Below are 18020 nucleotides of genomic sequence, written 5' to 3'. Positions count from 1 at the left end.
GGTCTGGAAACGGGAATGGTGCCCTGCAGTTGTGCTTGCTTTCATCTCCTCAGCTGAGCTAACATCGCTCATTCTCCGTGGCTTCCCGCAGGTCTCAACTTCCTCACTGAGCATTCTCAGACTTCTCGGACCCCAGTGTTTTCTCCTCACACTGAAGTCCCCAGTGCTTCTGTACATGAGCAGCATGGTAAGAATGAAGGCATCTTTGACCCTGCAGTTTTACATGAACTGCACTGTCTTCTAATGTCACGTGTGCCTTAGTCTTGTCTCCTTACTGCCGGGTAAATTTCCTTGGAAGCAAAAACTATCTTTCATATTTTACACTTTCCCTATAGAACTCTGCACACTGACTAATTCAGGATTTATATGATGTTCAGCACAGGCACAGGCTGGAAAGACATCAACACTACAGAAGAAACCACCGCACGTGTAGGTACAAATTTTAATAATCAACAACTCAGAGCAGGTGGCCAGGCCAGACAAAAGGACAGAAAGAACCTTCAGAAAAGATCAAATATCACCATCTAACTTGTGCCTTACAGTTGTTCACAGGCACTCTGACATCCTTATCAAATACAAAAAAGCTAATAAGGTACTGCCCAGGAACTAGGTGATTTTTCAGAGACTAGCTAAGTCCGGTCTCACTACCTGACACCTCCTTAAAGTAGTTTCCTCTACATCCCCACCCTTTCTCATCCCCTACTTGCTCTGAGCCAGCTCAGCCTTCAAGAGTAGAGTTCCAACACCAAGAGGGGAGAGTGTGGGTGGCGGGCGGTGGTGGTGGGATGAATTGGGAGATTGGGATTGACATGTATACACTAATATGTACAAAACAGATAACTAATAAGAACCTGCTGTATAAAAAAATAAATAAAATTAAAAAGAAAAAAGATCTCACATTCTTGGTGGGGGGAAAAAAAAGAGTAGAGTTCCAATAACAAGGCCATACACCTGCTCCAAGCTGGCACCCCAATTCCAGCACCTGCAGGCTCCCAAATCTCATCCTAACTTCCTTAGCAGCAGGTGCCACATGTGCTTTTAGGTCACCCCCTCTCTGCAATCAACAGATAATAAGTAATATCTGGTGAAGACTAAGTGCCACGCACTGGGCTAAACTGTTTGTATTCACTTTTATCATTCTCACAATAACCCTGTGAGGTCTCATTATCCTCATTTTGCAGATGAAGACAGGTTAATAACTTACTCACAGCAAAAATCATCAAGATTTGAAAATTCTTGTCTTGGGTCTAGAAACCATACCCTTTCCATTACTCCACCCCGTTTCTTTTTGTAAAAATCAATCAGGCAAGCATTCTAATGTTGTAGTTTAAAAAGTACCTTCTTGGGGCTTCCCTGGTGGCGCGGTGGTTGGGGGTCCGCCTGCCGATGCAGGGGACACGGGTTCGTGCCCCGGTCCGGGAGGATCCCACATGCCACGGAGCGGCTGCGCCTGTGAGCCATGGCCGCTGAGCCTGCACGTCTGGAGCCTGTGCTCCACAACGGGAGAGGCCACAGCAGTGAGAGGCCCACATACCGCAAAAAAAAAAAAAAAAGGTACCTTCTCAGGTTTTCCTCCAAAAATAATTTCTCTTACCTAACATACCTTGCATCATTGCTTTTGTTCCTTTTGTCTGTTTAAAATCCAGAGCACCTACAATTTAGAATCAACCTCTTTACTCTGTTTTTTCCTCTCTTGTGATCTTTGTGTTTTCCCTCTGTATTGTGAGAGCTACTCAACTTTGTTTTTCAGGTCACTAACTGCATTTCCTATGATGTCAATTGGGTCCTTTATCCCCAATTTGAATTTAATTATGCTCTGGGATTCTGGATGTCCTTGCATCATTTAAGCCAACTCCCTTCCATCTTTGCCCTCATTGTGATGGCTTTTTTGCAGTAATTAAAGTGCCTAATCAGTTGATGTATTAAGGAAGATTATCCTGGCTAATCTGGGTAGGCCTAACAGAATCAGTTGGAAGCCTTTAAAAGCAGGGCTGAGATTTCCCCTGGAGAGAGAAGAAATCCTGCCTGAGGAGGACAGCGTCAGGCTGTGCTCGTGGAGTGCCATCCAGCTCAGGATTTCCCCTTCCTGTCTGAGGATGACAGCTTTGGCTCATGCTGGTGGGTTTGAGCTTGCCCGTGATTTTCTCTTCCACTCCTACCCTATAAATTTTGGACTTGCTTAGCCAGCCCCCACCATTGTGCAAGCCATTCCCTGAAACATCTTGATACATATTTTCCTACTGATTCTGATACTCTGGGTGACCCTGACTGACAAAAATCATTAAACTTATTTTTCTCCTTGTTGCTTCCTTCTCCTTCCTTCCTTCCTTCCTATTTTATAATAGGTCTGACTTCTTCAATCTTTTAAAGGACAAATGGCAAACCTCTTCTAAATTTTTCTTTGGTTTCTTAATGAAAATTAGAGTCTTCCATCTGAATATTCATGATACTTTTCCATTTCCTTTATGCTGTAGTGTTATTTCATAGGCCATATGTTGGCTGGTTAGTTTTCCTGTTTAACCGTGTTAAACTGGCAAAATCTCTCTGTGGGCCCAGCTTCCCACGGAGAAGGTAGGAGAAAATGTCTGAAGTCCTGTTTACTATCTGCTTGTATGCTGGAAGCACCCCTCCACGCATTCCCTCAGCTCTGCAGAGAAAGGCGCTGGGCCTCACAGGCATTAGACCGTGAGAAGCAGGAGAGATGGCTGCACCTTTTCAAGTCGTCAGGTTTTCTGTCTAAGCAAAACGCTGTGAGTTCTGTGAACAAAATAGTATTCAAAGGCTACAGGTACTTTTCCTACCCCATCGATCCATCCTGCTCACAGGACTCTTCGACTGTGTATCTATGAGACTCCAAAATCACCATTCTTTCTACTATTCTGTACTACTTCTTGAATAAACCTCAAGTCCCACATGATGCAGGAATTTTCACACCCCGTGGGGAAGGTAAACAGCAGGCCCATGTGAGAAATGGGCATTTGGAAAAATGACACCTGTAACCTTGTGACAGAATCAAGGTTTGAGAGGGAACAAAACCTTTTGGAGTTAAAATTGCTGCCATTACAAGGAACCACTTGTCCTGGAGTCAATCCCTTAGACTATTAAAATATTATATATTATTAAAATATCTTTTAATATTTTATTATGTTCTTTTTTAGCAGCTACGATAGCTGAAAACATACAAAATTACTAGTGGGTGTAGCTAAGGAAACATTTTCTTGGAAAGCTATCAATCTGGAAAAGGTGTGGGAACTAAAACACTAAATGATTAAGGTTGTGGTTCTATTAACCAACATCAGATATAAAGAACTGAGAACACACAGACTGCTTTTAGTGCAGCCTGGCTTAAACCTGTCTCATCCTTCTCTCCATCCAAATTTCTCTATGTGGGGAGGGGTCCCATTCCAGAGGTGATTAGATCTTCTTTTCGTTTAGTTATACAACACCATGACTAAATAAGAATGCAGATTTCCCCCAGGACCTCAAAGGCCCACCCTTTGTTACCTGAGAGTTATGCTGATTGCTACTGTACAAGTGTCTTTCAGGGGAAAAACCATCCTAATTCACCATTTCACTAACCACAGAGGCACTGAAGAGCTGAGACAACTAAGTGAGACTTGGTAATCAGAGGGAAGATATTCCAACCCCACCATTCACCCTCCACCCAGACGAATCCATATTATTTGCCTTTAAGGCAGAACTAAGGCTAAAGTACAGTGCTTTATGTAACTAGGGATTAAAGAACTCTTGGAAGAATAAAATGGACAAATTCCCTCTTGCTGATATTTAAAGTAAGGACTGCCTGTAGAAATAAGCTTAAAAAAAAAAAGTCTCATTCTGCTTCAAAGAGGTTTTTTCTTTTAAGTTCTATACTGTTTTATCCTTTTATAGAACATGTCACTTTCCCTCATCAGAGCTCAACAGTGTTTTGTCTTCAAAAGGCTACTGGACATTGGTCATGGTACATTAAAAATAAAGAGCCTGCAAAGTAGCACACACTATTGGATATATTTTCCTCCATTTGACAGATGAAGAAATTGAGAAACAGAAAGATTAAGTATTCTGCACAAACTCTTGCAATGAAGACCGGATATCAACAAACTGACTCTGCAGCCTATGCTCTTTCTACTTTACAATATCAAGCCTAAGCCAAGAGTTCTTAACATCATGTTCACGCCTGCGGTTCAGGGAGACTGAATCCCTGAAACAATATGTAAATTTTTGCAGGTAGCCCCTATGTGTATCTTTTCCTGAGGAGAAATCCAAGCTATTTTCAAAGGAGTCACTGACCTGAAAAAAAGTTAAAAAGCACTACATCTTAAACGATTAGAGTGGGAGGATTAACCATAAATCTTACATGACTCCTTTGTACAAGTATTAGGCTGGAACACCTGTAAACATCCTAGCTTTCAACAGCAAGTAGTCCTGTTATGTAACAACGTGCCCATTTAGCTGCATGATTATCCCAGGCAACAAGCTGACTTCATACCTTCTTCCTTTAAACACCTTTAAAAAAGCATCTGATGTGCAACTCACTGCTGTAAGCAGAGTGTTCCTTTGCATTTGTCCCCCAACAGCAAGCAAAGACCTCTTAATTGATGCTATTCAGCCTTAAAATACCCACTGTTTGCAGATTCTAATCCACAATTAACTGAACAATTTCAACTGCAGAATGTGAATCCAGCACTTGAAATCACAGCCATTAGTCCCTTGCATGCATTTCACCTTGTAAAGTATAGTTAACTTGTTCAATTTCTTTTGTTCTTTTGTTTTTAGTTTATGTACAATAAAATTCACTTTTGGGGGGTGAACAGTCCTATGAGTTTGAGCACACGCATAGATTCTTAAAACCACCACCACTAAGACACAAAACCATTTCAACACCCAAAGAACTCCCCCATGATACCCCTCTGTGGTCAGACCTTTTCCCTACTTCTAGCCCCTGGCAACTACTAACCTATTTTCTGTTCCTACAATTTTGCCCTTTCTAGAGTATCATATAAATAGAATCGTAGAGTAAATAATTTTGGAAACTGACTTCTTAGTGCAATGAATGCATTTAAAATGCATCCAAGTTGATGCACATGTCAACAGTTTGCTCCTTTTTTATTGCTGAGTAGTATTCCACTGTATGGATGTACCACAGTTTGCATACATAGTCACCCAATGAGGGAGATCTGGGTTGTTTCTAGTTCGGGATGATTACAAATAATGCTGCTATAGGCACATTTGTGAAAAGATTTTTTTGAGTAAATATAAGTTTTCATTTCTCTAGGACAAAGAGCCAAAAGTGGGATTGCTGGGTCATACAGTAAATGTACATTTAACTTTGTAGGAGACTGCCAAACTGTTTCCTGGAGTGGCTGTATTATTTTGCATTCCCACCAGCAATGTATGAGATGTTGTTCTGCATCCTTGCCAGTGCTTGGTTGTTGTTGTTGTTGTTTTTTTTTTGCGGTACGCGGGCCTCTCACTGTTGTGGCCTCTCCCATTGCGGAGCACAGGCTCCGGACGCGCAGGCTCAGCGGCCATGGCTCACGGGCCCAGCTGCTCCACGGCATGTGGGATCTTCCCGGACCGGGGCACGAACCCGTGTCCCCTGCATCGGCAGGCGGACTCTCAACCACTGCACCACCCAGGGAAGCCCAGTGCTTGGTATTTTTAATTTTGGTCTTCCTAAAGGTGTGTAATGGCACGTTATTGTGGTTTTCAGGCATTTCCGTAAGTGTTCAAATTTGATTTAGTCTTCACTAGCACTGCTTGAACAATTTTGTACATCAGAAACTTCAGAAGCACATGGAAAGACTATAAAAATATTAAAGCTGGCGAGCTGCCTATTAAAGACAAAGATGCTAAGACCCAGAGAAGGGAAGGATATGCCTAAAGTCTCAGACCTGTGCTTTTCTAACAGTTCTTTCCAATCATGTGGCGTGAACCAACTATCCAATTCCTGTACCCTCTTTAAACAGGACAAAGCAAAACCACACAAAATAAACTTTAAGCCCCACAAATAACTAATGAAATCCTTTCTGATACTGATTTATAAAGGTCAACCGGAATAATCATTCTGATCACAACACAGAAACAGCACGAGCTAGGTTTCCAAACATTAGATTTCTGAAAAGGTGCCCGTGTCCTGTATAATGGCAAATATTTTGATCTCTAGATCTCAGCAATGCAAAGGTTTCTGAGACGTTGTATTAATAAGAAAAGGACAAAGGACAAGTGTTTTTTCCCTTCATTTTAGAGTCCACGCTTTCTTTTGTATTTTACCTGGCAGGAGGGCCCCGGTTGTTACCTTGACAGGAAGCCAGTGATAGTGAGGGACATCATTCTTGCAGCTGATCACCGCCTTAATAGTTAAATTCAGTGGGTTTAAGAGAGCCCAAACTAGCAAACACCTCCTCACCATTCTTCCACAGGAGGAAGAACAGTTCCTTGACAGGTCTGCGGGAGCAGGAACTGAGCGTGCCCCTGGCTCAGCGCTTCTCCTCAGGATCTGCTTGCCTGCGGGGGGGTGGGGAGGGTGACTTCTGGGTGCTCCCCTACATAACACAATAATCAAAGCTGGTGGACGCTGAAGGGCAGTCCTGTGATTGTCCAGCTCTTTCGGAAATAAAGTAGAAAGGATATGCAACGCCTTCTGGCAAGCGGTCTGAAGTCAGCCTTTCAATCTAGCTTTTGTCAGGAAAAAGGTAAACATTTTAAACTCTGTGTAACTCCTAAATCTTTCCATGATTTGCACTCAGGAGGGAAAGATGATGTTATTTATTGGACTCCAGGTATATGTTGCTTCATTAAATACGTGTGTGTGTGTGTGTGTGTGTGTGTGTGTATATACACATACATATATATTCACAACATCTAGTAGATGTCATTTGCCACAAGAATAATTACACAGGAAATCCCCTGTCTGAATAAGAGGAACATAAATAGATACTTACTACATCAGTGTTTTTCAAAAAGTAGAGCCCTTCCTTCAATGAACTCTCATATGGAGAGCCAGTAGATAAAATAAACAAGAGTGAAAATACTCTGGTTAAAAATGTGCAGGGTTTTCCAGAGCTCAGCCTGCTCTCGTGCTGCCCCCCAATTACTTCCCAGTCTTTTCCTTTCCTCCAACTTCGTGGACTCTCTAGAGAACTTGAGAAGACAATAAGGAAAACCCTGCTTTGATAATTAAACATGAAAGAAGTATCCCAAGTTACTCTGCTACCCTCCTCATGAAGGTCAGGTCTCTTTCTACACACAGGAGATCAAGCCTGAAATCTGGGCCCATGGAAGGGCGACATGCCAACCTCTACTTTATTTTGGTTTTTTTGAATATTATTTTATTTATTTTTTATACAGCAGGTTCTTATTAGTTATCTGTTTTATACATATTAGTGTATATATGTCAATCCCAATCTCCCAATTCATCCCACCACCACCACCGCCACTTTCCCCCCTTGGTGTCGATACGTTTGTTCTCTACATCTGTCTCTGTTTCTGCCCTGAAAACTGGTTCATCTGTACCATTTTTCTAGGTTCCACATATATGCATTAATATACAATATTTGTTTTTCTCTTTCTGACTTGATTCACTCTGTATGACAGTCTTCAGATCCACCCACGTCTCCACAAATGACCCAGTTTTGTTCCTTTTTATGGCTGAGTAATATTCCATTGTATATAAGTGCCACATCTGTTTTATCCACTCTTCTGTCAATGGGCATTTAAGTTGCTTCCATGACCTGGCTATTGTAAATAGTGCTGCAATGAACATTGGGGTGCATGTGTCTTTTTTTTTTTTTTTTTTTTTTTGCGGTACGCGGGCTCCGGACACACAGGCCCAGCGGCCATGGCTCACGGGCCCAGCCGCCCCGTGGCATGCGGGATCCTCCCAGACCGGGGCACGAACCCGCGTTCCCTGCATCGGCAGGCGGACCCTCAACCACTGCGCCACCAGGGAAGCCCTGCATGTGCCTTTTTGAGTTATGGTTTTCTCTGGGTATATGCCCAGTAGTGGGATTGCTGGGTCATTTGGTAACTCTCTTTTTAGTTTTTTAAGGAACCTCCATACTGTTCTCCATAGTGGCTGTATCAATTTACATTCCCACCAACAGTGCAAGAGGATTCCCTTTTCTCCACACCTTCTCCAGCATTTGTTTGTAGATTTTCTGATGATGCCCATTCTAACTGGTGTGAGGTGATACCTCACTGTAGTTTTGATTTGCATTTCTCTAATAATTAGTGATGTTGAGCAGCTCTTCACGTGCTTCTTGGCCATCTGTATGTCTTCTTTGGAGAAATATCTATTTAGGTCTTCTGCCATTTTTTGATTGGCCACCCTCTACTTTAAATGAGAGCTGCCGACGACAACAGCAAGCTCTCTCTGGGTTCATTTCACTGCAAGAACAGGACTAACAGCTAAGCTGAAGAACCCAGGAGAGAGGCCACCGAGGTCACTCCGCTATAGTAACTGCAAGGTCTATTCAGCCACCGTGGCAGATGTGAAGACAATCGCCATATAAAAGCAGCCCCATCCAAAAACACAAGAATTCCAAATTCAGAGACTGTGGGTCACTGAAGTTCTTACCATGCGAAGCTGCCTCTGTTCCCAACACATTCCACTCCGCTGGCAGCTTCAGGTGCCTGAACGCCAGGGAAACCTTCTCATCAAGGGAATTCACATCCGTGGACGGGGGTCCTGACCGATCCAGGAAACGGGTGAAGTTCAGAGCCTGCTGATTTCCAGCACTGGTTGCCAGGAACTGGGCTGCATCGTAGGCCTCGTCCTGGATGAACCTGAAGTCTTCTTCCGCCACCACAAACACAGGCAGGCCCTCTTTGGAAGCACAGAGCAGCACCTTCACCGTCTCGCAGCAGTCATGACCTAAGGAAACATACGCAGCAAGGAAAACAGGATTAGAGCCCTCTCCTGAAAGGAGGACACTGGGGGGAGGGGGGGGTGCTTCTCGGCTCTTCCTGCATGACATACAAGCTCCCCTTCCTAAAACAAACCTCTCCTTCCTCCGAGCTCTAACAGCAATCTTCCAAACTTCTTAAAACTCCATTTCCAACTCATTTTTACAATTGCTATTTGCAAATATGAATTGGTTCCCCTACCAAAGAACAAGTAACTTTGTATTCCAGCTGCCACCGTGCCGGCAGCGTAGTGTTTGGTACTAACAGTCTCTGAAAATCTCAATATACACTGAACTACAGCGGTTCAATTTGAACAAATTAAAGAAAGAAAGCTGAAGGACCTTGCAAGGCCTAGCGTACAATGGGAAGTCTAACCCCTCCCGAACTGCTCTGGATCCGAAAACCCAACAGGAAAAAAGTCACTCATACAGGTTACATGGCAGGAATTGTATAGATGCCCCAGAACCTGCCTCACTTTCACTACGATACCACTGAGCAAATGAGGAAGCACTTAGAAAAGTACAAAACGACTTGATTTTATTTTACTATTATGAAGCAATTCAAAGCCTAGAAAATAACTTTTGCTCTGAGATACACGTTCTTTCCTGTAACGTAAAGAGAACTTCAATCAAATCACCTAGGTCACCCAGGGATGACACAATGTTGTGGCTAGAAACCTGGTTGAGGAGAAGCAAGCATGCCAGAGACTGCAGTGCCCACTGTCCAGAGGGGCAGAGACCTCACGAGCTGCGACATTGGCAGCAAGCTACATGTCACCTCAAAGAGCTCTGCTCAAGTAAGACCAGGAAGGTTTAACAGCAGTGTTCCCCGTGGGGAGGCCTTCCTGGAGAATCAGACTTTCTCTGGGTTTTCAGCCTCACAGAACTAAGTATTTCCAAGATATAGAATATTAATCAAGACACGTTTTTCCTCAACTTTCAGGCACTGATCTCAACTAGCTGGAACTATGCTCCTAACATCATCATTTCTTTCATAAGTATCTTTCTGATGAGAAAAAAGAAAAGGAAATGAAGTTGATGCTTCTGTTTGAGTTGCTCCCCCTGGTGCGCTGCCTGATAAACTGCAGGCACCTGAGGCCTGGGCTCCCCTGAGCCCACCGGCTCGCACTGACCGCTTCCCAGCAGCGGGGTGAGGAGGAGGGTCCCTGAATCTGGCTCTCCAGACCACGGGCACAGCCAACGAGGCTTCACACCTCACAGAACAAAGTAAGCTTTCTGCTGTCTTTGAAAGAGAAAACAATTATTTTTTTCCACATATACTTTTTCCCCAGGGGCCTCCTTAAGCCTTTACTTTGTGACAAAAGAAATCTCTCCCTGCTGTGTAATCTGAGGATGGTAACAAGCATCAATACTTACTAACCAAGAACCTACCACATACCAGGCATCTGACATGTCATTTTCTCTACACAACAAATTTATGAGGTGCATATTGTCCTCACATTACAGATAAGAAAACTGAGACTTCAAGAAGTAATTTGCCCAAGTTTACACACATGTGAAGAAGCAGAATCCATCATTCAAATTCAAGTCGGATGCCAAAGGTCATGGCCTATTATATCATGATGCAAAAGTTTTGTAACACATTGCTTATAAAGAGGGAGGGGTGACAGCTACGTCCCTACCTGTGAGGAGCCCAACACTTGGAATGACAGGCCAGTATGACTATTAAGCAAGAGGAACGGGTCCATGAACCACCGAGATCAGTCTCCACACAAACGCATAACTCCACCAAGGTGGAGTTATATATATATATATATATAACTCCCACGCATTCCCAGTGGAATTCCTTCCATGAAGGCTGTGGGAAAGTGAAGCATCCTCTGGCATGCATGCGTGCACACATGTGCACGGCGGTGTGTATACACCCATGTTTGTATTTCAATTCAATAAATATGTTGAATTTATACGTCTACTATGTGAAATGAAATCAGAAAAAAGAATCTTAATCTTTCTTTGAAGGGCAGCCAGCCTAATTACATAAGACAACAACATCAGGATAAACAAATCAACTGATTCAGGTAGTAAAGGTTTGGGTGTTTTTCTGGCAGAAAGTAGTTTTTCTAAACTGTTCTGTAACATTTAACGACTAACATCTGGGGAATTCCCTGGCGGTCCAGTGGTTAGGACTCGGTGCTTTCACTGCTGGGGTCCAGGTTCAATCCTTGGTCGGGGAACTAAGATCCCGTGAGCTGTTCGGTGCAGCCAAAAATAACATGTGGACATCCACCAAGCCTAGCACACTGTAACCAGAAGCTAATTACAGTGAATCTGAGCTCTCCAGAGGTTTATAGTCTATTAGGTGGCAATCAACCAAGCTGCAGATCACTGCAAAATGGGGTTGGTTCTAAAGAAACACATACCATGCGACTCGCCAGAGAGGACCAGTGCATTTCACAGGTGAGCAAAAGAAAGGTGGCAGTCAAGAAGGACCTTTTCCATAGGCATCCTGCTCCCAACTCTCCAACCGCAGCAGTTCTTCACTGCAACCCTCAGAACTCAGATGCATAGTCCTATCCTATCCCTCCCTCCCTCTCTATCTATCACTTCTCTAATAATATCTATCTATCTATCTAATCTATCTATCACTTCTCTAATAATTTCTCTGTGCCAGGCACCATCCTCAGTGATTTCCTAATAACAATTCATTTAATTCTCATAACAACCCTAGCAGTAGGTACTATTATTATCCCCACTTGCCAGACGAGGAAATCAAGTCACAAAAATGTTAAGTAATTTGTCCAAGGTTATAAAGCTCCTAAGTGGCAGAATTAGAATCTGAACCCAAGTTTCCTTGCTCTCCTGTCTGCCCCTACACCCAAGATTCATGGAGACAAGAAGGTTTAAATGGGAAATAAAGGTACCATGGAAAAACTAACAGGAAAGGAAGGAAAACACTATGCTCAAATCCTGACTATAAGACTCCTAAGTGGCATGACCTCAGATCATCTCTGCTTCTCCAGGCCTCAATTTCTTCATGTACAGAATAAGGGAAGCCTCTGCAGGCTCTATGGTTTCCCCAGCTGTACAAACCCGTGGGTTTTACCAGGCAGAAGGTGGGGAGAGACAGAAACTTAGGAAGAGATTCCAGGAACAAGAAACAGTTTCAAAAACATAAAAATGGAAGCAGAGAGCAAGTTCAAGGGATGGAATAATTTCTGCAAAAGACAGTTTCCGGAAGATATTAACTAGGCTACACCTAGATGTTTCGTGTGAGGAGAGACCTGGGTTCAAACCTATTTTGTTACTTCCTAAGCTATGTGGCCTGAGGTAAATGACAACTTCTCTAACACTTTAAAATCTGGAGAGTATCTTAATCTCATAAGTCAAGAGCTATAATTTAGAAGACTCCTCTCAAATTCTGTAATACTATCACCCAAAACAACATATACAGGCTCATTTCACTTCCAATCAAACTAGACAGACAGACACAGCAATACATATTTCAGTCAGGATAATTACTGTTGACCCTTTAACAAGATAGGTTTGAACTGCCTGGGTCCACTTATATGTGGATTTTTTTCTTCAATACTACATATATGTACTACTATATTTACGATCCATGGCTGGCTGAATCTCCGGATGCAAAACTATGGATACAGAGGGCCAACTAAGGGACTTGAGCATCTGCAGATTTTGGTATCCATGGGGGTCTTGGAACCAATCCCCTTGCAGATACTGACAGATGACTGTACTTTAAGAATGTTGTGGCTCTCATTCATGAATCTCACCAGTAATGATAGCATTTCCCATTTATTCAGGATTAAGCTCATTTTTAAATTCCTGACAGTCCTTTGAGGTAGATACGAATAAATGTTAATAAAAACTAAACTTACAGGTTTCACAATTCAATGATGAGAATGTGAATAATGTGGGATCCAAATTGAATTCTACCTTCAAAACTTAAACACACTCTGTCTTAGAAGAGATATTAAACTAACCTACAATAATGACATCCATTGCCCCACCCATCCAAACAGTTATTCTTTCTTACTTGTCTCCTTCCCCAAGCCTGTGCAGAGGTGTCTGAGACACCTGAGAGCTTGAGCCAGAAAGCGAGTCACACCATTGCTGAAAGTCAACATCATCGCTGCTCTGTAAAATTACCTCCTGTATATACACAGGGTCCAGGCCATAGTCCAGATCTTCAACTTCATCTCACACTCTCCTGCACAGGCGCACATGCACGCACACACAGAGCCAAAAGCCATGGTGAAGCAATAACCACCTTAACTCAAAACTGGAAAGTGCAGGCGTAATACATCTACACAGAAATCTATCTGAAATTGCAAAAATGACTTTACTTGGCTAGGGCAGGGTGGGGAAAACCAAGAGGGAGAAACAGAAGGTGGTTTAGGGGTGTGTATGTCTGAGCACATGTGCACACACCTGTGTGTGCACATGTGCTTAGCAGCATAAGCACGCATAATTCTTTCTGCTGCTTTAGCAGAATCTCTTAGAAGCTGGATGGGTGGATGGGCAAACTATCATCTGCTCTATTTATGTAGAACTAAAACAAAACCGTGTATTAGAGAAGGTAGAATGTCAGCAAAGGCCATGAAATAGATATCTAGGAGAAGCCGTCCAATTGTTAGCCCAATATTTTCCCTTTAGACATGAACTCACAATCTGAAGGAGAAACTATGAATCATCCTAAGTAAAATGTGCCATAAATCTGGAATTTGTTTGGTATGATTATAGGCTTCTTTTTCCAAAGAAAAACTGAGGGTTAAAAGAGTGAAGAACTGAGGGTTTCCTGGCTCAGTCTTTATTAAACTTTCAGTAAATTGGAAGAATTACTACTGAGCTCGAGCAAAGTGGCTCCCCTACCGTCTGGAAAACCACCTCGCAAGGCTGGCAGGGCTACTGTCTCATATTCACGTTTTCTATTAGGCTCAAATGGTTCACAAGATTAGTTTTTAATCCCTATGACCTTTCAGATAAAGCATCTAGAAAAAAAAATCAACATTTTTCAAAAACAAAGTTTATGTAATATGGACCCATTAATAAAACTGAAGTCACTGCATCTGTACACATAAAATCTCTTACTACCATAAATTAGCTCTAAAGACACAACTGTTTTCAGGGGCCATTAGTCTTATGACTGCCTTTGTACACACAAAATACAAAGTATTAACGATGTCTACATCTTCAGGGCAAAAACATGGGGATGGGAAACTATATCCAATTCGACATAATAACCACAATTAACTTCTTTTTACATGAAGACAGAAGCTGCAGCATAAAGAAGAGTAACAAGCTTTGCAGCTGGTTCCGTGGTGTTTTTCCTTCCACTCAATTTCCTGGTAACAAAAAAAGAAAATAAAAATCACAAGTCCTTTTAAAAGGGGAAGTTCTGAAAATTTTACTGAGCTTCTTCTGAGGGAAATACCCACAGAGAATTGAGACAGGGGAAGAAGAGAGATGAACTGTTAAGGAACATGGCCTAAACCTCAATTCCATTTTTTAAAATTGACTTCTGAATATATGCTACAATCAGGTCCGAGCTGATTACAACAGAAGTATGAAGTAAATTTGGGGGTGGGAGAGATGGAACCCTTACTGAATGAATTGTAAGAGGTACTGAAGTATGCTGACAACTGTAGAGTCAGAAGATACCAGGTTTAAGTCTCACCTCCACTGCAAACAGGCTGGGTCAACCTGAAAAAGTCACTCGACCTTGAAGTCTATTTGCTTGCGCACAAAAATGGGAACATCACCAACCTTCCAGGTTATTTAAAAAAAAAAAAAAAAAATCAGAGATGGCTGTACACAAAGCAGACACCTGGCATAAACAGGCATCTAAACCTGGTACTTATTATCAGTATTAGCTATTAAAATCCTCCTATTCAGGTGACTCAAAGAAAAGAGATGCCTATTACTCTATCAAGAGCTTCTGCATAAGCCCAACACAGCAAATGCTGCCCCTGACACTGCAGAACTGAAGAAACAAAGGGAAGGAGGAAGAATCCGAATAAACAACACACAACCAGGAGCACCTAGAAGGGAAACAAAAATGTAACTGCTGATGGTCCTCTTAAAAGCATCTAATCCAAACGTTTTTAAGCTCACACAACAGGAGGTGTGTGCTCCTGAGGTTGGAGAGCTTTTCCGCAGGCTCCTTATCACTACATGAAGCACCCATATCCATGGAAACGAAACAGTGCTGCAGATAAACAGAACTGCTGAAGCATGACCCAAGAATTACTTCATTTCCTATTAGGCTAAAAGTGGCACACATCCCATCCGGGCCTTCTCTTTGGAGAAGGAAACAATTGGGACTTTGTTTCACCAGCTATCCAAAAAGGAACCCTGCAAGTGCTTGGGCCAACCAAGTCCAGGCCCACTCAGTCATTTCCTACCAGAAGGCTGCATTTGTAGTCAAGGTGGAAAATATAAAAATTATATCTTTTACTACTTCATTTTGGCATCAAAAGTATTTAAAAATTTGGTGTCTTTTTCTTCACTTTGAAGTAGCTATACAGGGTTGAAGGAAATTTTCAGTCTTCAGATCCATACTCTAACAGGAATAGGATTATGTGCAGAAGTATGTACCTACTGCTAGTTTTCGGTGGTCTAATGGTAGATGTGCAAATTTGGGATAGGTATCAAAGACACATCTGGGGGGGAGAAAGGGGCTAATTAACACTAAAAATGTGATGTGCTATATAATCCAGCTTATTACTCTAAGGCAGTGCTTTTCAACCTTTTATTCATTGTCATCCCCCAAGGAGCCTTTATAAACATTTCTATTTGCCACAACCATCCTATGAAACTTTAACACCACAGATATACCATATATTTGTATATGTGCATCTGTGCTCTCTATATAAAGAGTTAAGTTTTTTTTAACTCCCCTAAGAACCAATTCTCACCCCCTTGGGGGGATACTGGCCCCAGTGCAACATGTGTGCTCCATTCTAGTGCTGTGTTCATAGTTCCAAGGTGATGAAGTATCCACACAGGCATCAATTACAACAGGACAGCAGACAGCAGATACACTTCCCTTCAACTAGTCCTCAGTTTGTTTTCCCAGGATAGCCACTATATATACTGACTAGCACTGGGACAGTAACTTAAGCCTTTTAAGATATAAAATCATGTCTGTCTAGAGACAGCCTTGTAGTAGGAGTATTTTAGGATAGTAATTCAGGATAACTGATTACTTTGGCAGAGACAGAGGGCACCAGGATTCTCTGATTGTGCCAGTTAAAAGCCTAGAACTTCTTTTCAAATGTGTTATTCAATTTGGCAACCTCTGGACGTCCACTGATAGAAACAGAGTCTTGGTTCACAAGAACTGAGAGACACACAACTTAACTGCAGGACTACTTGTTGAGACCTGGGGCTGTAAGCACTGGTTTTTAATTAAGCCACAAAAGACTTCTGATCATGGTAAATGTACTTTTTCCTTTCTTTTTAATAACAAATCTACTTTATATAGTACCTTCCCTTTGATTAAGTGAGAAAGAAAAGAAAGATATGAAACAGCAGAGTCAAATTCTGGGTCAGTAAATGCTTGCAGTTTTCCTGTCAAACAAGATCCCTTGCTGTGAAGTCTAAAAGTAAGTAACAGACATGCTGAAAAAAAAAGATTTCATTTTATGATAGATTCTGCACCAAAGCCTTTCACAAAAGTAGTATGAGCATCCACTAAACATCCTGTCTCATTTTCCATTCTGCAATTACTGTCTGCTTGGTCGAAATTCACATTTAAGTAATAAAAATGAATCCATGACAGTGCCTCGCATCTCCCAAGAATTACCTTCCAAGGATACTCTGATTTCTTTATATTACTTACCAGTCCTATAGTCTTTTAAAGAAAACATGTTGGCTTCATCCCTCAAGGAAAATCACTGTTTTGTTAAAATGGGATTTGGGGTTGGATTTGTTTTATATGAAGAGAAAAGAATGGAGATATTTTACTTTCATTTATTACAAACGCCAACACCTTTTGTCTGTAGAGATATATTTTCATTTCAGGATGTATTTCACAGCAAATTACATTCTTAAACCAGCCAATTCATAAGTATTTTGAATGTGGTATTTTATTATAACGCTTGCTTGTCTTTGTTTAGTGTTCATTAGCACAAAGATAGTTTATTTTCAAAAGAGAGGACATTATTTCCAAAGTCTTCAATATGTTTTTATTAAAAATTACTATATTCAATATGTTAAAAATAACATGTGCACTTTTAAAACATTCAAACAATTTAAAGGCAGATAAAACCTCCAAAGGCTCCAACTAACTGTCCCCTAAGATGCTACTACTCTTAACATAATTTCATTTTTAAAGAAGGAGGATTGTATCACGTCTACAGCCTTTCTGTAGTGTTAAGGTAAGAGAAGATCACTTTACAATTTCTTTATAACTAAACATACATACACAATTCATTGTAAGCTTCTCATCAGAAAACAAGCAAAAGAGTGAGAAAATATGAAAAAAGGAAAAAAATGGACTGTAATCTCGGTATCTGAAGTCTAAGAGGTTTTTTTCCAGGAGACTATTAAGAAATGTCTCATCTCCCTACCCCCCCAAATTATAAAAGGTTACAGACTAACATCAAGGAGTAGCTGTCTGTGAAGGTCAATCAATCATCTGGTTTTAGTGAAAACTAAAATAGTACAAAACACTGACAGTGAAACACGCAGAGAAAGAACTCAAAGAAAAATCTGAGCCAGACACAAAGCCCTTTTTCTGCCCATTGTCGGCAAAATGTCTAGGACCTGAGGAGCTAGCCCCACACAGGAGCAGAAAGGGCGCAGGTACATCCCTCCCGGTCGCAGCTGCTGCAAACAGACCGTGCACGTTTACCCAGTAACTGGGATGCACAAAGCAATACAGACTTTCCACGAAGAATCTTGACTAATCTGACACTGCCCTCCACAGACAGGAAATTTGAGGCTATCAGTATGGCTAACTAATGCACTGAAATCATCAGAGGTAGCTCTGGAAAGAGAACACAGACCCCTGACCCAGGCCAAGAATTCAACTCAAGAAGCCAGACTTGCAGTTTTCAAAAGAAAGGGTGTGTGTGTGTGTGTGTGTGTGTGTGTGTGTGTGTGTGTGTGTGTGTGTGTGTGTGTGTGTGTGTG

The 18020-nt window shown here is 41.8% G+C and overlaps 1 protein-coding gene across 7 annotated transcripts in view; it reads right to left on the bottom strand.

Annotated features, from left to right (window-relative positions):
• AKAP13 (A-kinase anchoring protein 13) overlaps positions 1-18020 on the bottom strand; it is a 343180-nt gene that overhangs the window by 190502 nt on the left and 134658 nt on the right. For all 7 annotated transcript variants that reach the window (XM_082835493.1, XM_082835495.1, XM_082835496.1 and 4 more), the window contains exon 4: positions 8579-8875. In XM_082835493.1, coding sequence (XP_082691619.1) covers positions 8579-8875 — 297 coding nt within the window. The remainder of the gene's footprint in view (positions 1-8578; positions 8876-18020) is intronic.

This window comes from Leucopleurus acutus (assembly GCF_964270905.1).
Source record: "Leucopleurus acutus genome assembly, chromosome: 1".
Lineage (NCBI taxonomy): Eukaryota > Metazoa > Chordata > Mammalia > Artiodactyla > Delphinidae > Leucopleurus > Leucopleurus acutus.
Note: the sequence above shows the minus strand (reverse complement) of the source record. Positions and strands in the feature narration are given on the sequence as shown.